Source organism: Pieris brassicae, chromosome 8 (assembly GCF_905147105.1).
Source record: "Pieris brassicae chromosome 8, ilPieBrab1.1, whole genome shotgun sequence".
In the NCBI taxonomy this organism is placed as follows: domain Eukaryota; kingdom Metazoa; phylum Arthropoda; class Insecta; order Lepidoptera; family Pieridae; genus Pieris; species Pieris brassicae.
In genome coordinates this window covers 13,880,447-13,904,645 of record NC_059672.1, presented here as the reverse complement: position 1 = coordinate 13,904,645, position 24,199 = coordinate 13,880,447, and the positions used below count along the sequence as shown (strand labels likewise).

Below are 24,199 nucleotides of genomic sequence, written 5' to 3'. Positions count from 1 at the left end.
ATTGATCAAACATATATTAAGGTGATATATGGATTATATTTTTAATTAACGCCAGTCATGAAAAGATAATAATAATGTAAAATTTTAATTGTATAAAAGATTGCAACATAACTAGGTTATAGGTTTACATATATTTATACATTTCATTTGGTTTGGAAATTATTTTTATATAAATAATAATTAACATATGTATAGGATATTGTTTTTGTACATCTATCCTTTTCTGTAATTGATGAATGATTTATATTTCATATAAATATTGAATGTATTTGATGTTAGTTGTATAAAATATTGTTAAGTTTTATAGGATCAAGTACGTGTATGTATGATACACATATTAAGACACTTCCCGTCTTGGCACTTGGCAACAATCTTAATCAAAAATCAATATGAGCATTACAGCCCTCACTACAATTAGAAACATGTTAAAAAAAAATTATATTTTATCACCAGTAACTCACTACGCATGACATGGATGACGTAACATCACCTCGTGATATTAATATACGGATACCTATCTAAAGCAAAGAAAAACAAATTGATTATTAAATATACCAAAACTCCAAATCACTAGAATGTTTAAATTAGATAGTAAACAACACTACTTGAACATTCCTATGTATTCTGTCGTCGTATAATCACAAATCGTATTAAAAATACGTAAGACACAAGCGACCTGTGCAACAGTATGCCGATTGCCGAATGATTCAGCTGCCGAGTGACGACCGCCGCGCGGTGGGGCGTGGTGCCTGCGTCCCTCGTCTCGTCTGCATTCTCCGTGGCTGTGCAAATCGAACAGTTTTGAGACTCAAACCGCGAACTAAGGAGTGCCTAAAGCCTATGAGACATAAAATTATTACAAAAACTAAGAAAAATGTATAAATGTTCTAGTGATGGTTCAACGTGAATTTAAAAACATAAATTAAAATTTAGTAACTATCGGTATAATTAAGCAGGTTAGTAGCAATTTACTAAATGAAACTGGGCCGTGGCGATATTAGGTTATTTCGTTGTACATTAATGGCGTCGCATTGAAACAATTGTATTGTGACGCTGCAGAAAATATAATATAATTTAAGTTAATATAGGTTTCTTTTTAAACTAGGTAGGTTGTTTGTTAACATTTTTGTATTCCAATGTTAACAAAATAATAAACCTTTCTACTATTTAATTTACATTTTTAAACTGTTACGGATTATTAACCTGTTGCATAACATAAAATTATTTAGCTAATGAGGTAGGTATGTATGTTACATAACTGCCTATAATCTAGATTCTAGATCATAGTTTCTACATTACATCTAAAGGTAATTTGAATACCTATGAATTTAACTGCTAGGCGTTAAAAATTGGTAGTCATTAAAAATATATTAACTGGATTGTGTAAATATATTATTTTTCTGGAAAATAGAATTTAATTTTATAATCCTTGATTGAACGTAACTCAAGTTACCTACCTAACTTCCTTACAAACTAGAAATGCTAGATGTCGACTAAAATATCAGTTTAAATTTCTTCTGCTTCATGTGGAAATTATTGGAGGATTATAATTTAAATTAGTTATCTTGTATGACGTTGCATAGAACTATCATTATCACGTATTCATGCAGATTTTATGATAGAAGAAGCATTTCTAAATTATCAATTGTCAATATTATAGCTAAATTCTATCGTCTCATTTACACTAAAATAGTTTCTACGTAGGAATATCATTGGTTAAAACAAGTCACGTGACCAAGCTAGGAGGTCGCATAATTTGTTTTGTGCCGCGTGAGGGCTGTGTTCGCTGCGTGCTGGCCGCCATTTTGATGTTCAATGTTCATTTCATTTGAGTTACGATGCTGTGTGGTTGTGAAAAGGAAACAAGCACGAATTCTTCAGCGCGGGCGCTTTAATTTAGAATTAATGAATAGCAGCTGTTCGTAGTGTTGAAATTGTTGTGTATATTGACAGGTATCCACGCTTCATATTTCTATTTAATGTAATCTTAAAATATGTTCATGTTAAAACGGTTGTGTCAACTTGAATAATTTGTAATTGTGTTGTGTGTAAGGCAACATTACATCATTATTCTCTATTATTATTTAAAGTGCAGTGAACATCTTTATTCCTATTAAATTCGAATCTTGCATGCCAAGAATGTTCAAGAAGTACTAATTTGGCAGTTTGCCGGATGTGGTATTTTTTATTTACAAGAAGGTAATTTCGAGAGTTTTGACGAGCACTCCTGGTTATATATATGGTTATATCTGGTTATATCTTTGTGGTTAGTTTGCCTACTTCAATTATGAATATTATATAGTAATTATACCCTTCCGATATGCTCTCTAACCTAACTTTATAAACAGTATATAAAAAAATAAATGACAGCGAATTATTATAAATCCAACAACTTCGGAACTTATTAGTAGACAAGATGGCGGACGTGTATGAGTTTTCAAAATACTGAGATATTTTATATATTTTACATTATGTTAAATATGCTTTTTTAATGGTAAAGAATAGTAATTCATCGATAGTGCAGGATCAGATTGGGATCTATCTATAGGCTGTTTGAATATTTATCTATTACTAATAAAATCTTTTAAAATAATAATAAATACATATATATCTCTTGTTGACGAACGCTTTTTGACGTTTTTCTACGGTCCGCTTTGTTGAATGAAAAAGTATTAGGTTACTACCAGGTCAATACGTTATACGTGTAGTGCTCGGTGCAAAGGGTATTTTTATGACGTACAAGCTGATGTCCCCGCCCTGGTAATAAATAATAATATAATAATTAGGGCAATAAGTAGGAATTTACCTATGTATTGTGATAACTGACATACCTTTTCTTAATTTTATTTTTATCAAACTCCGGACAAGCTTCAATGTATGTTTCGGAACCTTAACGTACATTACGTTGAGTGGACCTAAAATCAGAACTACACATTTATTTATTAATTAAAATAAACAAAGAGATAAAGGCAGAGTTACTATTATAACTTGATGAGCTATATTAGTGTAACTTATTTAAAGGTAATAAATTCTAATTTCCTATATTTCACCTGTGCATTGTGCTAAAAAATATACTTATTATGTGTTATTTTCATTTCTTCCTAGAAATTTACTAACTTTCTATTATAATCGCCACTACTAAATAAAAATATGTTTCAGCGAAAATGTATCGCGTTCAATTTAAATATCGTTTCCTAATTATTATATTATTAGTTTCATGTAACTTGATTCGGATTTTGGTGCTCTGTTATAAATCGTAAATATGAGATTTATAACAAATAGATACCTGATCTTAATTTGTACTGCCGCCCATGGATACTCAATGGCAGAGAACTCGCCAGTGCGTTGTCCGCTTCTTAAGAATTGCTACGCTCTCTTCATAGGGACCCTCGAAGTCGAATTTGTTAGAAAACAATTCAGTGTCCTATGGCTAAGTATAATGTAATTTAATATATATTTATATAAATTATTTTGCTTTAGTCTTAACTGTAGAAAATTAATGAACGTCACTTTTCAAACAAGATACACATATTTACTGGATTTTTATATTTCACTTACTGTACTACCCGCTCGATTGAGTAATGTAAACTATCCAAGATATCTATTTACTATCAAGATAACTCTTGCTATATTTTATTGGTTTTTAATTAAAACAGTAATGTTATATGGGTCGACTTCAAATCGTGTCTTTATGATTGATTTGTATTTTACGGTGTCTACTGCTACGAAAAACGAACTTTCTAATTTACCATTGTCATAGGTAAATTTCAAATGTAAGATATACATCATAATTAATTAAATTACCGAGTAAGCAATCTGCACCATTTTTAAAAATCTTAAATGTGATCTTCAATTTTGAAGGTACTTAGGATTCTCCCTGTTTCTCTTAGATACTGTACTGTTCGAATTTCGAAAACATTTCAGTGAATATTATATGAAAATATTAAAAAAAAATTACAGTAAAATTCATTAAAATTTAGTGTCAGAAGTGGGATATCTGAGATGTGATTAAAACACTTGATGGTGATAAAAACAATATTGGCTGTCAACGGAATGGATTAGAAGCTTTTCTATGCGAGACGTCTTCGAGACGAGGTACAGCGGAGATAAACGTGGTCTCTAAATGGTGTTTGCTAAACACACCGGTACCACAAGCTAGCCTTTATTACCATGGTAGCAGTAGCAGCGACAGCTCAACACCGCGAGTTCGTTTTTACATAGTGGTTGCGCTATTAATCTTACATCGCTGCGCTGATCTGCGCAGGTACAGCGATACTTACTCGTAGATAGCATTCGCGCTATCGTCGCCACATCACGTCGAGACAATCGCCGTTAACTCTTGAGCTAACACTACTGCCTCACATCGTTTACGCACTCATGAGCTGAGCATGAGATATTATTTTATATTGTTGTAATTTTTGTGTTATAGAAAAATTGAAAAATCAGAATCCTGTACGGATGTACAGGTTGTTTATGATATTGATATTGTGTATGATATAGAAATATGACGGCGATTAATATAATTTACATGTTTTTTCCACAACAGCATTAATGTATATAAAGAATGAGTTTGTGAGTTTACCTAATCATGTTGCTCAACAATGTAAATTTCTCCTATATTTAAGAGATGTAAACCAATTCATCCAATACATATCTTCCACAAACAGTGGAAGTCAGTAAACTAACTTTTTGCTTTTACTTTAAGACTTATATTTTATTTTTTCCTTAGTAGTAAGTATTTAATGATGTATTGTTGGATGTGAGCTATAAAAAATATAGCAGTTTTGTTTTATATAATAGCAAACATTGTGGTTAATATAATAAAAATAAAGCCTGTTGATTTTGTTAATATTATAATATTCTTAAAAATTTAAGAGGTTAAAATATTAATTATAGTGAAAGGATGTTTACAGTAAAGTTTTTAAAAGGATATATATTGTTTATTTAAGTCTCGATCTTTGCATCGATTCGAAAGTCCTAATCCTACCGGTAGTTTTCCCACAAGGCTTAGTGTAAAGTGGTTATTTTGCTAGAGCATTTAGTTACAAGAGTGCAACCAATGTCGAATTAGTGATATATATTTTAAGTGTGTAATGTGTGAATAAACATTTGACAATAAAAGGCTAATTATTTCAAGCGCTCCGACTTCAAATGTTATACATTCAAAGTTTTGTTTAGGTACGAAAATGGAGTCAGATTACGATCGAAAATTCGAAGAAATGAAAGCTTATATTCCTTTCTTGGAGAGAATGATTACAAGGCTGGACATTGGCAACACACCGAGAAACCCGCGACAGGCGCAGCTAGATAAAATCAGATCTCTGAGAGATTTATTACAAAATAAGAAAAAAAGGTTTACTATTTCTTTAACTTTAACTGTTTGAATTTGATATCGACTTTAATGTACTGTTTGACACTATAATTAGATTTTTCTTCACAGAATGAAAATGGAAAACTTGTTAAAATGCGAACAAGTCTTGATAACCCTCCATGCAAAAGTCGAACAGGTATGTCTAAAAAAGTATTAAAAATCCATGTTTTGATTTCATCAAATCAAGTTAAATTACCTTTGTAAAATATTAATAACTTTGTGGATTTTGGCAATGGAACGTACAATATTAGGATCATATTATAGTTTTATTTATAATATTGTTTTATTACAGAGAGATGCTGTATCGGCAAAAAGAGAATTTGAAACAAAAACTGAAGCATCCGATTTAAATTTAGTTCGAAACAAGTTAAAGTCAGTTATTTCAAGACTGAGTCCAGAAGAAGATACAGATGGTGACAGCACAGAAGTGGACTTTAAGAGAAATACAGAGCCAGCATTGTTTCAGAGAAGACCTAACCAAAAAACAATATCGCCCATCAGGGGTTTAATAAGTGATGATAAAGCTTGTTTACCACAGTCATTAAAACGAAATTATACGCGAGTTCTACACTCTCCCGAAAAAAGTTCCAGACATTGGCCTGAAAGTTCAAAAACAGATCTGCCTCTTTTTAGCCGTAGGTCACCACGAAAGACCTCACATAGATATTCTCCTTCATATAAGAAAGAAAAGAAGAAGTCAAAAAAGTCTAAGCAAACTAAGCTAAGGGATCTTAATATAACCCTGAATGTTCCCGAAGAGAAGTTGAATTCATTGGATACGGACGACATTATAACAAGAATTATCAATTGTAGTGACGGTGACGTTGATATTGCTACGCTACGTGAATTGCGTTCACAGATTTTAGGAGAACTGAAACATACTGGAGTCAAGGATGACATTTCTGAACTATTGCTGAAATCTTGCAAAACAAACACTCAAAATAAATACGCAATGGCGACTGAAATTGAAGAAGGTGAATTATCTGATAGTGAAAGTGAAGCTATAGAAAATATTTATGGAAGTTTAGTTATTACGAATAAAGATACGTCCACGTCAACTTTTATAAATGCAGAACAAGATAAATCTAGAAAAATACAAATATGTCTTGTAATTAATTCGGACAACAATGAACAGGATTCATCAAAACAAAAAATCACTGAAAATGAAAAAGATACAATTGTTGATAGCTCGGAATTTCAATCTTTTTCTCAGTCTAATGAAAATTTGAAAGTAATTAACTCATTAGAAATCGATGAAAATGAACAACATAGGGTTCTGGATAGTATCAGTAAAACTCTTAATTCTGTTTTAATAAAAGAAGAAGGTAAACAACTACAAAACAACAGGCAAGAATGTAAAGCAGCAATTCTACTAGACGGCAAGCCAATTGATAAAGACGAAAAAGTTGAGGACAGAGACATACCTGAAAAGGACAACGAAGTTGACGCATTTTCCTCAAAAGGAACGCACTCTACATATAAGAAACCTATTAAAGACGATAAAGCTACAGAAAAAGGAGTGCTACTAAATACTGAAAATAAAACTGAAACATTGCCTGATATAAAAGACGATCAAGAAAGTAAAGCAAAATCTTTTATTCCTAACTTTTACAAGTCCAATAAAGTCAATGAACCCATCGAACTGAGATCAGTTTTGAAATCTAGTACTTGTCAGGAAGTTGTGGATGGGAAAATAAACAATTTAAGCAACGAAATAGAAACTGTAAATAATGTTAATACGAAAAGTTCTGTGGAAATTCCGCTTTTAGACCTAGAAGCAACTAATAAAAAAGATATTGTCTCAGAGATAGATATCTTACAGGCTTTGAAAAAGGAAATATTAGGCGAAACGGCTATCACGTCTGTAATAACATTAACCGATGACACCAAGACTCCGGCTCTTCATCAGCCTAAAATAACAAAAGTAGCTAGAGCCCAAGAAATTGTTAAAAAGAGAATATCGATTGAAAACTATAAACAAAAATGTAATGAACCTACGAAACCATTATTTTTCCGCGATGTGAGTCAAAAGAGTTCGAAAGAAGATCATAACAAAAAGCAAAGCTTAAAACTGACAGAGAAAGAATGTGAACGATTTAAATTGCCAATAAAATTACCTTTAAACGATAGTTCTGAAGATGACGATGGTTTAATGGAGTCGCTAAATGTTTTTTCTGATTTGGCTCCGAAGTCGCCCGATCACGAAGACTTTGCCGATTTGGGAATAAAACCACCAGTTATTATACCCTCTGACCCAGTTAAACCTATCGTAGTCAATTCCTTTCTTGATGTCGATATGAGAAATGTTGATGATTTTTCTTATAAATCCAAAGAAGTTTCTGTAGATTTGAATATTGGCACTGAAAAACAATTAAAACTATCTAACCCTCGTAGAACAAATTCTCGTTGGGAAATCCCACAATCTGACGAAACTTATAAACCTGAAGCAAAAGTTGTGTTACCCGGCATATCTTCAGACAGTCAACAACCTAGTATGACACCTAGTAGAAATACGTCGGGTTCACACATGACGCCTAGTCGACTAACTGCTACAAGCGTAACACAACCTACACCAATTGCATCAGATATTTCATCTAAAATTATGCCTATGACTCCTAATGCTAGGACTTATGAGATGACGCCATCTCGTGTAGATTCAGAAGATATTTCAGGTAGTAAGCATGTTTATGCCTCTATATTCTCGGGAGGAAGTAAAGGGGATAGAAATGAACAACGTAACAGTGAATCATATATGTGGGAAATGAATACTATGTTAAAAGACAATGACTTCGATTCGAGAGATTCGTTTGGAAGATACCAACGTTCTCATATCCCTGTCCAATCATTTGCCAGACACGAAGGTAAGGCTACCCCGTTACCGTTTGGAAGAATGGAATGCCCAACTACTCCATTGCCCTCATTTGGAAGGAGGGAGTGCTCAATAACACCCTTGTCACCATTCGGAAGAAACGAAAGAGCAATGACACCTGTCAACTCGTTTGCCTGCATGGATGGGTCTAGAACTCCCATTCATTCTTATGGCAGGACTGATGAGGCAGTAAGAATTCCTTATTCATATAACAGATCGGAACGGTTAGTAACACCGGGTCATTCATTTTCGCAGTTTGATGGTTCATCAACACCGATTCATCCATATGGTCGAGCAGATGCGCCAACAACGCCTACTCATCCCTTTGGCCAACAGGCAAATCAGTTAGATACACCATCTTATTCGTTTGGGAGATCAGATGATCCAGGAACATCTGCTCATTCATATGGAGGCCATGACGGGTCAGGAACACGCGCTAATTTATTCGGACAAGATGGTGCGGGTACACCGGGTTATCCAAATTATTCAGAAGGTCGTACAACACCGTCTCATTCATTTGGTAGAACTGATTATATGAGACATCATCAACTCACAAAGCCAGTCCATGGAAGAAACGACCCAAGACTTAACAGAAGTTCTGATTTTGACAACTATAAGAAACGAGAAGACAATAGGGAATATGGATTTTATAAAGATCAAAAATATAATCCTGATTTTAGTTCTGATCGGCGAGGGCCGGATGATTTCAGGAAATATAAACAGCATTTTGGAAGAAATGATATGAACAGGGCTCATGATCGGAAAAATGAGGAATATTTTAAAGACTTTGTGTCAGGTAAAGATAAATTTGACAAACGGTACTTTAACAGTAAGGAAACGTTAAGTTATCGTGATAAAAAAGAATATCAATTTTATAATGATCGTTATAACTTACGAGAGCATTCTATAGAAAAGAAATTTTCAAATCACAGAGCATCATGCAATACTTATGAAAATGACAGTGATATGGACGGTTGGTTTTTAAATAAAGATAGAAGTGAAAATAGAGATGTTCAAAACATAGAACAAACCAGAAAATCGTTAAGTAGTTTTGATAATCGACGACGTCGAGCTCGAAGTGTTGGTAGAATTGATAATTTTGATAATCGCCAGCGAGCTACTAGTGTTGGTAGACTTAATCATTTTGATAAACGCCTACAACGAGCTTCTAGTGTTGGTAGGGTATTAATTTCTGGACGTAGCATTGATCGAACTACTGATGATAATAAACTAACCACAAATAAATCTGATATTTTTAGTAAACGCAAAGATTTACATCGGGCATCTAGTGTCGGTAAAGAATTGCACATTCCTCGGTCTGAAAGCTTTAAAAATATAAAGGACGATTTACGTTTATTCAAAATAAAAAATGATCTCAATATCGAAAAAAGATTTGGGGACACAAGCTACGTGAAAAAGAAAAGTTCTCAAAACAAAAATGATATTAGTACTGATACTAGGAAATTGGACTGTAATCACCCATGTCAAAAGACACAATCGATTAACCATCATTCTCCTAGAAATAATTATCAAAATCCTAAATCGCGTCGTGATTCAAAGATGCAACATAAGGAAAAGTATAAGAACAAATCACAATTTCGCTATCATAAAAAACCTGGGATAATATATTCCGATGCTAATATATCGAAAGGTACTATTTTGGGTCCAGGTTGTGGTGTTAAAAATTACAAAATACCAAAAATTAAACGTCCTGTGGAAATCGAAAGTGACAATGTAACTGATAATATAAAAGAAAAAAATTCAGTGGAAATGAAGGATAGGAATAGCACGAACAGGTCAGACATTAGGATTGAACGTATCGATTCAGATAAACTGAATTCAAATATCGATACAGGAGATAATAATAGCGTTGTAAGTAATGACAAAACAGTCAAAGCAAACTTAGATATAACTGATACTAATAATGTAGAAAGTAATCAAAACGAATTGGGCTCAAATAGACGCATAACCCGATCTTCTATAATAAGCACATCTAGTACTGACAGTTTGAATGAGGAGGTTATTGTAAAAAGGTCTAAAAAGTGTAAAACAAAACAAATGATTTATGATGAGACAGAATCCGAAAATGAAGAAAAATTGCAAAGCGTTGCCATAAGAGTCAGTAAAAGCTTAGAGAATAACCCATTGGAAAGTTCTGATTTACCTCACAAAGATGTTAATTTGGGAGATAATGCAACAACCCAAAAATGTACACTTAATAAAGAACTAAACTTCCATATTTTGGATCGATATAATGCAATGGATAAAAAGAGTTTTCTTTCGACTGAAGAATTAAATGTCAATAAGGATAAGGTAAATACTAGAAATATTGAACATTGTGAAAATAATAATGTAAACCAAGACATTAGTTTACCAGCTGCCGAATTAAATATACCAAGCAGTATTTCAGATTCAACCTACAATTTACAGAATCTTAATCCTGTAAATGAAATCAAGAAAAATATTGGTGAAGAAGTTGTTAGTACAGAAAAGAAAATAATTTCTAAACAACTCGTTATAAACAATACTGGTAACGAAGGTGTTAACTCTAGTTTTGGAGACCTTGAAATCTTTTCAGATACTATTGCATCTGACCCTGTACTAGATAACATAAATGCCTTAATTGCAGATTTAGATCACGATATAGATACTGTAAAGAGTAATGAAGTTCGCGGGTCCTTCAAACAAGATTTCTTGTTGGATCATATGTTCGACAGTATTAAAGAAAACCGTTATATGGATGGTGAAAAGATAGGTGTAGAAAACAACATGCATTCTACGTCCAAAGAAATGACTCAAGACCAAAATAACGGTGAGTCTACCAACATTCTTGCACAAGAAATTGCATCAGAAAAGAATAATGTAACTATTGCTAAATTAGATGTTGTATCCAATGTAGCTTCTATTTCCTCTAAACGTGAAATTAAACTGAGTGAATGTGTTTCTAAAAATATAGATGTGGACAATAATAGTAGCGACGCAATAGTGTCAACAACAAAAGATGATATAAAATTACTTTCCCATAAACAAAATACGTCGACAGAAAGCCACACTAGTTCTACAAGCAGACCAGATAGTACAAATAATGTTATTCATCAGCACAAAATAACAAATGCAATTGCGCCGGATAGTACAAATGAGTCAAATGAACCTAATGATCTAATTTCCAGTTCAAATTCAGAAGTTCAAAGTGCTACCCTAACTGTTGATTCATCACAAAATCTTGATAAAAGTGACACTATTGGTAATTTTTTGTCAATACTTCAAGATAAAACAAAAATAAGAGAGTTATTAAGTATATTAGGAGAACAATCATCAGAAAATGAAAAAATAAAAAAGAAATTAGAGAAGCTTAGTGCAATTGTATCGGATGATGAAGATGATATTAATAATGACTGTAATATTACCAAAGTTAGTTCAGGGAATACGAATGAAGTAATACAGTCGAACAACGAAGTAGTTGAGAGCAAATCAACGGCGCATCTCGACAAATTTGCTTTGATAAACACTCCCGAAAATACTAGTGATTTAAATCTTGTTCATGGACACATATGTGATAAATTAGATTCCTCTGAAATGACGAAGCATAATGATGATACCACCGAAGGTGCAAATCCTAATGAAAAGGAAGTTTTTGAAGGTGAAACTGAGTCTGTTTGTCCGAGAGGTACGAAAGTTACTAAGAAAGGACGGGGAAAGAAACTTGGAAAAGGTGGTATTTCAGCAAAAAAACGATTAACAAGATCAGTTGCTGTAGCAAAAACAAAGACAAATAAACCATCAAGAGAGCTCTTAAATTTACAGGCGGACATAAGAGAAATGTTTCTGAAAGACGACGTAGACATTTTGGGAGGTACCACAGGTTTGAGAATGTGCCGCTTAGCTAAATTAGTCGGCGAAAAATCACAAAACCTATTACGAGATGAATCGCCAAAAAATGATACTATGGAAAAGTTAAAAAATTGTGAAGATTCGATAATAGTAGAAAAAACACCGAAAAGAAAATATACTAGAAAAATTAAATCTGACAAGTATAATAAAATTAACGAAGATTCACTTAGTCCTGTTATTAAAGAGACAGCATCTCAAGAAGATCCATATCTATTTCAAATAGAATCAGTAAATGAATCTATATCAACTGCTGAAAAGAGAGAACATTCCCCTGAAAACGACAGTGATTCAGCCGAGTCATCACAATGTGAATCTTCCGAACAACTTTTCTCTGGACTGAAGAAAAAACCTAAACGTAAGCGTAGTGCTTGGCAATCTGGCATAATTCTAACTAAGAATAAGAAAAAGAAATTGATAAATACTAAATCGAAAATTATTGCTGCAGATTTTCCTAAAAATGCAATGGATGAAGGTGGGAAAACTAATATTCCGATTCTTAATTGCTATATCGATAAATTGTACTGTTTTTCTAAAAGTATCCCCGAATATGACTGCAAATTGTGTGGTAAAACTTTTAAAAATATTGTATATCATTATAGAAAAGAACATCCACATAGCGAAATACCCTTATCACGTATGAGCCCAGACATAGCCCTGGAAGCAATTAAACAATGTGAAACAATAGACTTTCGAGCTATTTGTCAAATACCAAGTTATCGTTATGTTTGTAGGTTTTGTTTTAAGGAATTCACAAAATGTAAAACATTAGAAAGTTTCTTTTGGCACATAGTAAGTGCTCATACTGGGGAATATAAAGAACCATGCACTGTTTGCAAAGTCAATGAGAAATGTCCGCTTGCTTTAGATATACCCCCACCTCCCTTGAAACAGAAGGGGCAGTTAATAGGTTACATATGTGGCAATTGTAATTATACTCAGTTATCGTTAGAAAATTTGAAAACACACGTAATTACTAGGCACAACGACGAACAAACCGAAGTTTACACAATCAATATGTCACACTTGTCAGTAAAAGCTTTAAATTCACTTTTAAAACAATCAAAGAAGATAACTATTAGTAATGAATCAGAAGAGCAACGAGTTCTGAGAAGTACCCGAACCTGTGCTAGTTCGTCTATGACCGATGAAAAAGGTGACATTGCCGATGCAAGCGATAATGCCTCAAGATCTGCAATTTGTCATGAGTCTAATTTAGGGATTTCAAATAAAATTACCAAAATACATTCTAAAATAACATTTGAAAATGATACTGATAACGAAGAAATCTTACATGTCTCGAAGAGCAATGTTTTAAAGGTTAAAGAAGAACCTAAAGACATAGACGAAATTAGGGAATCTGAATACGATTTGGAAAAACGAAGTGAAACATGTACAATAACACCATTCGATGAACCGAATGTTCAAATTACAGATGATAAAGGAACTGAACGCGGCAAAGATATTAATGAATCACCACATCTTAAAGTTACTTATACCGATTCAGGCTCCAAGCTCTATGTTTGTTGTATTAACGGTCATCCACATTATAGAACAGCACTTATGATATCCTTTAAAAAGCATATACAGGTAGCTCACATAGATGATAAATGGGATGGTTATTGCTGCATTTGCAAAGTTATTGTAATGCCCCAAGGACTCCATAGTTATAAAAGTTGCTTAGACCATTTGATAGATAATCACTTAGATAATTTCCCAGTGTTAGAAATACCCACTGAAAAACCAACAGAATGTTATGCAGAAAAAACTATGGAAGAAAATATTAAACTTTCAGTAACATTACCAGTTCAAAATTCACCAAAACCATTTTTGTCTGTTCGACCACTATCCGAGCTCCTTCCGAATACCGCAAATTATAGAAAGAGCGATCCATCGCCATCATTAGTCATAGAAAATATTGTAAGCTTAGGGAATTCAACAGAACCTCGGGTATCCTATCCAACGCAAGAACCAGTTCAAGATAAGCTTAAGCGTTATCTGTACGAAGAGGCTCAATCTGAAATAATGTCAAAGAAAAACATAATTGTTTTAGATGCAATGATAAGTCATGACAAATTGGTTCAAGTCTTTAAATGCGCTGGTCGTTTTTGTTCATACACCACAAATAGCGCTGAGGACGCATTGCTTCATGTATCTACTCATTCTCGTATAGGCGGTGACAATGCTTTGAAATGCGCTTATTGTGACTTTGATTGTTTGGACAATGCGATTGATTTGGTTACACATGTGTTTAAATATCACGGGTTCTGTCAGTATGTGTGTGGCTATTGTTTCTACAGAGCGACCGCTAGCCAACTTGTTAATACACATATTGGAAGAGTTCACGAAAATGTACCAGTAAAAACTGTTCTAAAGTCATCGTTTACAACTGAACCAATAGAAACAAACATGTTATCAAGAGAAGCCGCTGTACCGACCTATGTTTGTACTTGTGGTAAGTACATGTTTATAGTTTATACCTATTATTAAAAACGTCTCAAGCTCCCAATTCGACGTCTTTGGCCATGTTTAACGTGCCGGTTTATTATCAATATAGTTTACTTAACTGACAATGTCGTTAAAATTATAGTTTTAACATATAACTATTATTTATAGTACATTGAAGAGTAGTTGCATCTATGAATTTTAATTTTGATGAACGTTGTTATTTGATTTAGGCATTCTAACTCAAGAGTTTCTCAATTTCAGGCGATGAAAATGGGGTGAAATGTAAATTCAAGACTTATACGCCAGGAAAACTTTGTGAACACATTAAGGACAGACACAAAGATGTTACTATTCATGAATGTTTTGTGAGTTTTCTTCTATGCGTTTTGTGTAAAGTAATCGAATGAATTGTTGGTTATGGCTAAAATATAATATTTATATCCATCCCGTGAATATGTCTAGCGTCTACTTTTTTCGTGCAGTTCTCAGCTCTCGAAAATTCTGTTTAAATTGTTAATAAACCTGTACAAACAAATAACATGGCGAATTAAATATTACGGATCCATGAAGATATAATAACAAAGATCAATCTCGCCTTCTCACTGGAAGTATTTATCCTTCAAATTTAATTTACAATATTTCAGATATGTAAGGAATCATCTGACTCCGTTGCGGCATTAATCCATCATTATAAAACGCACGGGCTAAAGTTGTATCAATGCGCGTGGTGCGTATTTGGTGCCGACACTGAGATTGAATTATTGACCCATTCGTCAATCCATCACGCCGTCTGTCAGCCAAAAGCATATCTGAGAGTCATTACAAATAAGGTAAACAAAATTAAATCTTGCTTCGAACGTAACGAAGTGCGTGTGAGTAAGCTTTGCCTATTAAAGTTTGTTCCTTGCTATGTTACAATACTAATCCTGTTAATTATAGGAGATATTTGTTAAACCAAATATGAAATTGCCGGCATTAAGTGCATATAAGGTAAAGCCAAAAGCCAATCCGTGAATATTATAGGCTATTAACTCGAAAAGTTATAAGTAGTGATTCGATATATATGATTAAGTTCTAGAGTATGATAATGACCACCAAATGTCGGCAACATCATATATCTAAAATTTATATTAAATAAAAACAAGCCATTCGCGGCATTTATCAGTCTGTCTGTTGACCATAAACTCAAAACCACTGTACGGTAATTACAGTTTTCACTAAAACTTTCGGATCACAGTTGTCCGTGTGAAGCCGAGAGGAACTAAACTAAATCTTAACAGTAATATATTTCAAGACTATATTTCACGCGCTTGTTTAATGTTTTAGGAGGGGACTTCAGAATTTAGAGTACTGCCACTAGCGCACTTGAATAAATCTAACCTACCCAACATAACGGACGTGTCTCCAACTGGAGTGAGAGAAAACCCAGTCAGGGAAGCGGAGAGATCTATTGATTTGGAGAAATTAATAGGTCACACAACATCTTTCATTGAGTCTACAGCTATCACAGAAAAGGAAACTCCTAATGAAGTATCTTCAGATGAACCCAGCATTGCCGAATCAATGCTCAACTTTACGCCAGAGCCGCAATCAAGGTCATGCACCTCACTTGCTGCAGTGACCATAGACCACTCAACACCTATCGTCAAGACCGAGGTGGTAACTCCAACTTCACCAAGACCAGGAACCTCAACTGATGTCATATGCCTAGACAGCGATGATGACGATCTCAATACATCTAATGTGTCCAGAGAATCCAACTTATCAAATACCCCAAGCATACAAGAGCCACTAGGCTTAGAAATGTCTAACCCTTTGGATGACCCTGTAAAATCACAGTTTCGTTTGAAATCTTTGTACAAATGCGCCTCGTGCTCCGTAATATCAAAGAATTCCGCCCTTTTCAAATCTCATTTATCAAAGTGCTTCCCTAACCAAACATACCACATACCATGCGCGTTCTGTTCGTATAAAGGCTCGAAAACTAAACTTCTCGCTCATTATACGCAAAATCATCTATATAAACCTAAATCTATGGACCGAAATGATTCTCTCGACTCCATTGCACCGCCGGATAAAGCAAAACAACAATCAACCGAAAATCCTTCTAATATCGTTCTTTCGACAAAAAAAGTGGGAGGAGTGACATTTAGAGAGCTAACTGCTAAAAAGAATTCCAAACGAAAACCATCTGCTGAGAACAGCCTAGGACCACCGGTGAAAGTAACTAAGTACGGCCCGCACGAAATCGAAAAACTACCTATAAACCCTATTTTTGAAAATTTTATATATTGTTCACTTTGCGAGTTCACCACCAAAGTTCGTTTGAATATGGTACGTCACTTGCAGTTACACGCGAATCAACAGCCTGTACCGCAAACTGCTCCCGTCAACCCCGTCCCGCATTTAGAAACTAACGAAATGCATTTCGACAAAATGCTTAATTTAGCTTCCAGCTCACTTGCCAACAGACAAGACAAACTCAACAAAAATGAAACCCCGACCATCCCTCTTCCTCTCGAAAGGGCAAGTTCGTATCCCAAATATGTTCCGGAACGAACACGCCATACATGTGGCGCTAAAGGCTGCTCGTATATTTCAGTCGATGAAAATATGTTGAAATATCATTGGGAGACTTTACATTCGGGTAGCAATGATTTCCACTGCGTGCATTGTCCTCCTTACCAAAAATTGGACACGAAAACACCACTGACGGCTTCTCGTATAATCGCTCACCTAAAAATGCACGATGCTAAGCTTTATGCTTGTTCCCAATGCCGATTCTATCATTTCAAACAAACGGTGGTCGAAAAACATGTTAATGAAGCACATAATCGCGGTGACGTCATGGTCGTCAGAGAAGAAGTAACCAATGTTCTTCAGATGACCCCTCCCGTGTCTGCCTCCACAGCACCGACTATGGACTTGAAACCTTGGCAATGTGGTCTTTGTGAATATAAAAGTTTATTGCGTCCCGAAGTAGTCGAACATTGCGCTAAAACACACAATTCTAAAATGCAATTTAAATGCGTTTATTGCGCGTTTAGAACTTCAAATGAAGAAAATGTCACCAAACATCAGTCACAATCACACCAAGAATTTCCTGCTGCTACATTTTATTTCTATTATCGTGAAGGGTCAATGCCAAATCAAGCCGATGGGGCTCCATTTTGGGAATATCAGAAGCAAAACTATGGTTCTGCCGAAACCAAGATTAAATCTGAGAAGGGCGAAGCAGTTTCTCTAAGCACAAGTCCCGTTACTAATATAACACCTCCCGTTGTCAATCTTAGCATTGTAAAGCAAGAAGTAGTTGAATCAGTCGAAGAAAGTATAGAAGATCTTTGTAAGTTATTTGGTCAGTTCTGCGAGCCGAATGGCTTAAGATACAAATGTCCATTGTGTAAAATTGTAATTGAAGACACTAAAGAAGCCATGCAGTCTCACCTGTATGAGGAGCTACAGTATAGAAAGTAAGTACATGTGTTGTTATCGTAAACTTGTTCTTTTAAACAATTTGTTAAGCTTGGGAGCTAGATAACGTTCATAGTAAAACCAAAACGATATTTAATAAAAAAAACTTGTTTTAGATGGAGTTGCAGCATCTGTTTCTACAAGGCATTCCATAGGCGTGGTCTGAGCGAACATATGACATCGGAGCATCGCGTCAATCGAGACCCTGTGGAGCTACCTGTTGACACCCGGGTCGAAACTTGGGTCACGGGTCTTCTCCAACATCAAGAGGCCCATATTGATAACTGTAGGAAAAATTTGGCTACTCAAAAAGCTGAAATTATAAAAAAAACTCAAGGCGCTAGTGAACTGAAATCTCTCTTGATTCCTCAAAATACAACTGTAAGCAATATGACAAACATACCCAGTAAAGAAGAATTGGAAAATAAGTTTGGTGCTCTGGGTGTCTCAAAGGGCATGGCTTTTTGTTGCCCCAAGTGCAACGAAGTTATTAGCGAAGAATGTACAATGCGTAACCATTTGGAAAGTGAATTGAATAAGATACGGTATGTACTATACATATGTTTTTTATTCCATTGTATTAAGTGATTTATAATTAACAATCTTTAAAAAAAATCTATATTAAATAATGAATTCTTATTATTTTTACTTATGTGAGTTTGACACATGTGTTTCAGATGGTGTTGCAGTACTTGTCCTAAAACGTTTACATCCTACCATCAGGCACAGTTTCATTGTAAGACCCACTCGGGGCAGTCGTCTCGTCCGGTGGAAGCTCCTCGAGATTCAGCCGTTAGGACGGCCTGGGTCGACGCTGTACTAGAGGTTCAAAAGCTTAGTATGAATTGTGCCCCTCAGCCAGTCGACCAGCAACGTCAGTCTATTTCACCTGACCCTTCAGACAACTCATTACTAGTAGTACGATACGAGGAAAGAGTTCCAACGCCTGAAAACCAGTCAACCTATTTAAGAGAGTCCCCCGATAGCGACGTTGATCGACTCGTTATCACTGAAATCAAACATAGAAAGCGCAAGGCGAACACGAGCTGCAAATATTGCGACTTTTCATCTACCAAGAAGAAAACCTTGAATGAACACATCCTCCAAATCCATTATGACCTAAAACCGTTTATGTGTGAATACTGCAAGGTGACCGGAACTATAGGTTATCTTAAAAGACACCAGAAAGTCTATCACGCGATGAAACCTATAAATATAATACCTACCCAAGTTCCAACAGAATCGCCGTCTGAATGGGTTAAAAAAAAATTGGACGTGCCTTCAATGGGAATCATTTGCCTCACTTGTCAGTCACCCGTGTTACAATCAGAGATACCCGATCATGTACATGAAAATGCTGAGACAGAATTTGGTCGTATAGGCGAAGTAATCATCAAATGCTCCACTTGCAGTACTTTACATAAAGACATTCATAAGTTCGAAGAACATAAGAACAAAAACCATCCAAAGGATGGCAATTACGTGTTTTATAAACTCACTAACCGGCGAGTTCAAGCGAAGTGTTCCTACTGTCCACAGAAATTTACGTTAAAGAAAGATTTGAAAGCGCATACGGAAGCTGCTCATGCCGAGCAGATGAAATATGCAACTTTAGAGCCGCATTCATCGAAGGTGATAGTTTTGGATGACGAGGAAACCATGGGTGAAGTATTATCATCTCCTAGAAAGAGAGTAGCCAGGAAGTCCACTTCAAAGCTGCCGTTCCTTAAAGCGGTAGCGCGAAAGTCAACCTCAAAATTGCCGATGGATTATCAGGAAGAGTATTCTTTTTACGGTACAAAGCCATGTTTAGACAAGTTGGAAAATGTGACTACGATGATGCCATTCTACAACTCCTATATGCCTGTTACCTTTGAAAGGCTAAGTGGTGTGTTAAATATCGATCCAAAAGTAGTGATAACAAAACTGCCAAAAGAAATATCAAAATAAGTGATTGTGTTAAAATATTCTTGTGAATAAAACGTAAGGACGTCTTATCTGTGATTAAAGCATTCATAGAAATATATTTCTTAACTCATTATTTGTAAGATTATCTATAGAAGATAGGTTTTAGACTGAATTATGACTGTTTTTTTTTTGTTGATGAGTAAAATTTGTTTGAGATTGAGTGTGTGGTATCTGAAAGTATCTATTGTGTGCAGAGAAAGTCAAGTCTGGAAAATTTAGTTTATAAGTTGATCTACAAATGAATCCTGTCAACGTTTATTTTTAGATTAGGGAATTATCGGCCACAAACTATATGTTAAAACATATGGTATTCACAAGATTCAATTATACATTTTCTTTTTTAAAGAATCTTTATTGTTCTTGGATTTAAATTGAATTAGCTCATGTTCACTACATTAATTAAATCAATTTAAATCTAACATTTATGTCGTATCTTAACAACTTTTGTTCCTGCTATATTAGTACCATCTTAACAATTTTTAAGATATATAGTGTTTTTGTAATGAATAAAACAAAGACTTTAAATTACTCATGATTTTTATATTTGTATATGTAAATTCAAGTTATTAAAAAATCCAGATTGTAACATTGTAACTCTTTTCTTGTTTCTGTTAGTAATTTCTAAAGAGAAAAAAAAAACATTTATAAATCAATAAAACTTTTATACCATGTGTTTTCTTATTATTCAAATTATATGAATATCTATAGAGTCTTGGGTGATGACTTTAGATGGTGACAAAGCAATACACAATATATACAAAATAGTATAATGAATATACTTTTCCAAACGAACGAACGAAAACATAAACTTGTTGAAATTTGTTGCCAAACGAATAAATAGTAAGTCTTGTCTGAGAAATATTTAAGACAACAATACTAAAACAAAGTTTATGGATAGCGGCACATCTATTGTTTCCATATTTCAACGTGAATAAGTTCTGTCTGAAACTGTACTACGACTTTCACGGAACCATATGAAAGTGGACTCGCATAACTTTAATAATGAAGATTATTGTGTCTTGATGATGCATCATATATGCATCCAAAATATATATCTAAAACTGAAAGTATTAAACACACCCAATTTCTGTATGTTTAATATCTCTTATTTAAAAATCAGCTATACCAAATCGGATAGTTTTTTGAATAGTTAAAATCTTGTCCACAAATGTACTATCACTAAACATTACGTTACTAAGATCTACAAAGAAGAGCTGTATTTTATTAAAGGACTTACAGAACAGATAATTAAAAAAAACTAATAATGATGGTAATCTTTAAAATAACTATGTGCATTAAGATCATACTTGGAGACTTCCGGTTGAATATAATAATTGCCTGTACAGCGTAATGTGATGTAAATTCTACCGGACATCTCGAATATCAAGCGCTTTTTTCAAAGCTTAAAATCATTTATATTTTACAATTCGAAGTTGCCAGCGTGCAGTAACTTTTTCGCAACTTTTAGCCATGCCACGTAGAATATTTCGAAACGACTGTTGAAATAGAAACAAAAAGTTTTCTTTTTATTCCAGAAAGTTAGCCAAGACATAGGGTTGGCACAATAATTTTTATAATTAGAATTTTCTTACATCCTGTGTCAAAGGGATTATCATCAGACTTATGATGATAATATGGTTTCTCATTCTTTAAATGAATAATAATATTTAGTCTAGGGGCTTGAATAACACGTTAAAGTTTTAATATATATATATAAAACTACGCCGTATTTTTCGTTCCTTTTTAGTTTTCATCTAGTTTAATCTGTTCTGTTGTCAACACTACAGGTTCGCATAACTCATAATTTTAAATGAGTGATAACCCTAAACAGTTAAGCCTGATGTTTATAAACAAAAAAACGTTCACACGAATTACGACGTATTTGAAATATAGCTTTGAAATTAAATGCATTCAGTGAACTTTAACTACGTTCACTTTCAGCGCTGAGTGAAAACTAAATTCAACATTTCTAGTTTACAATTTTTGTAATATATAGATATGTCAAAGCTAATAACAAAATAGACAATTGTCCATCCTACTATTGTAAAATCGTCGTGTTAGAATAATCACGCTCATAAAATATAAAATGGTTTCTTTTCACCGTAAAAACGAATCGACTTCAATTTTGAAAATGCACGCCAATCAATTTACTATATTCTGAAGCAGATAAACCATACGATATTTTATCTGCATTATTCGTATTTATGTTGGCAACTTTATTTATAAACTTAAGCGGTAAGTAAACAAAGGCAAGTAAAAAAAATACATGTTTTCATAGTTTTACAAGAGTACTGGCAGCAAATTGTAACCATTCTCAAGTAATATTATAATGGTTGAAATTATATTTTAATCATTAAGTGTTTATCTTATTTCGTTTTCTAAATAGTAATTTCTTTTCATGACCCATTCATTTATCATTATTAAGCCCTTTCGACCGAGATTGGTCAGCCGCAGTTTCTTCATTAACTAATCGCTTCATCAATCACTAACTAAACGGCAGATTGATAAACTGGGGAACTTTATTAATGCAATGAATCAAATGGTCTTATTTTTATCTAAAAAAGTGTGAGTGTGGCGTAAGAAAATTATGTTTACCTGCAGTAACCAGTCGCTGTTCACACTTGTTTTCTACTGCACAGGCAGGAATACAGGCCTTAGGATGCGTAGCGTTGATGTAAACTTGGATTTCATCTATACACAGAAATCGATTTTAGGTTCTTTTACTACTTTTACAAGAACATATGCGAACTCTTTCCCTCAACACACACAACATTTCTCTCCGACTTTTGGTGTTCTACGACATCGTGATCCAGAATACCTATATTGAAAGCTTAAATGAGTAGGCGACAGAAACCAAGTTTATCATACAAGAGCAATAAATAAACTATTTATTGTCCCTAAACATAGAACAGTATCTTTTAGCTTTTGATACAATGCAACTAAATGCTGAAACTGCCACCTCCGCGACATCCAAGGTATTTAAGTCTTTCAAAATAAAATGTAAAAGTTATCTTTTGTAATGTCAGTCGGCTGGGTTGCGAATTTACTTGCATTGTCTCATATTTCATGGTTGTAATTTGATTGTTTTTTGTTTTTAAATAATTTTATTTCTAGAACATTGTAATTGTTAAAATATTTGTTTTGTTCAGTGTAGATATATAGCTGTTAAAATCAGTGGTTCTGGTGACGGCAACTTAAGCTGAGTTTTAATTTTTGATTAAAGTGATTGTGTTTGTATTTATCATGTATGTACATGTATGTGTGTGTGTGATTTAATCAAATAAACGTATTTTCTTCCTTTAACTAATCAGATATCTTAATAATTTGTCATTCTAAGGTAAGCCCTCACGGTGTTTTCCATCACCTTTCGAGCGAATGTTAAATGCGCACATAGACAGAAAGTCCATTGGTGCACAGCCGTGGTTCGAACCTACGATCTCAGTGATGAGAGTCACACGCTGAAGCCACTAGGCCAACACTGCTCATAGTCACCTACTGCCTCACATAACATAAATTTTATATTTTTCAAGTATAATTTGTATGTAATAAGTTCCATACTACAGTTTCCTATCGATCTACAAAAAATCCAGTTTATTTTTGCTTAAGCAGATGGGCAATTCAATAAATTACATTACTTATTTTGTGTATAAATTTTCCTTTTAATAAGTCAGTGTTATTTAAATTACAAAATTGATTACATACTCTGTACGTTGGAAAATTGGAAATTTGTACGCACAAAACAAATAGACCGAATGATTATGTACTGAGAATGAATGACCGAATGAATGGTTGATGACTGAGAAAATTGAATGGGAACGGGAGCGAATAAAGCTCGTAATAAGCTAGAGATGTGATTGCGAGTGGGTTATTTAAACTGGGATTTATAAATTGGTTTTAAATTAAACCTCCGCCTCATTATATTTAAGGTTGTGTAAATTCGATTTAACCTTCATGTTAAACTTAAGATGGAAAATATCACATACTTTAGTATTTAAAAAGTTAGATATGTTTAATAATATTTCTTAAGTGAATAGAAGTGATGGATTTTAAATGTAAAAGATTATCTTGGAAAAGTGACGTCTGAGTGGTAAGGGTTACAATTCAAGCCCATCAAGGTGAGTGCACATTGGTACATCGTTAATTTTTTAACCATTTAAATATACAAATAAAATGATATTAGT

The 24,199-nt window shown here is 34.0% G+C and overlaps 1 protein-coding gene across 2 annotated transcripts; it reads left to right on the top strand.

Annotated features, from left to right (window-relative positions):
• The first annotated feature begins 743 nt into the window (after positions 1-743).
• On the top strand, positions 744-20,679 carry LOC123712936. Of its 2 annotated transcripts, XM_045666335.1 has the most exons (10): positions 744-956; positions 1,694-1,953; positions 5,179-5,353; positions 5,441-5,507; positions 5,664-14,583; positions 14,838-14,941; positions 15,221-15,406; positions 15,903-18,049; positions 18,167-18,595; positions 18,728-20,679. In XM_045666335.1, the coding sequence occupies exons 3-10, from the start codon at positions 5,187-5,189 to the stop codon at positions 19,998-20,000; spliced, it is 13,293 nt and encodes a 4,430-aa protein (XP_045522291.1). In that variant the 5' UTR covers positions 744-956; positions 1,694-1,953; positions 5,179-5,186; the 3' UTR covers positions 20,001-20,679. The 2 variants fall into 2 exon arrangements, with proteins under 2 accessions (XP_045522291.1, XP_045522290.1); XM_045666334.1 differs by lacking the exon at positions 1,694-1,953.
• The last annotated feature ends 3,520 nt before the right edge of the window (positions 20,680-24,199 follow it).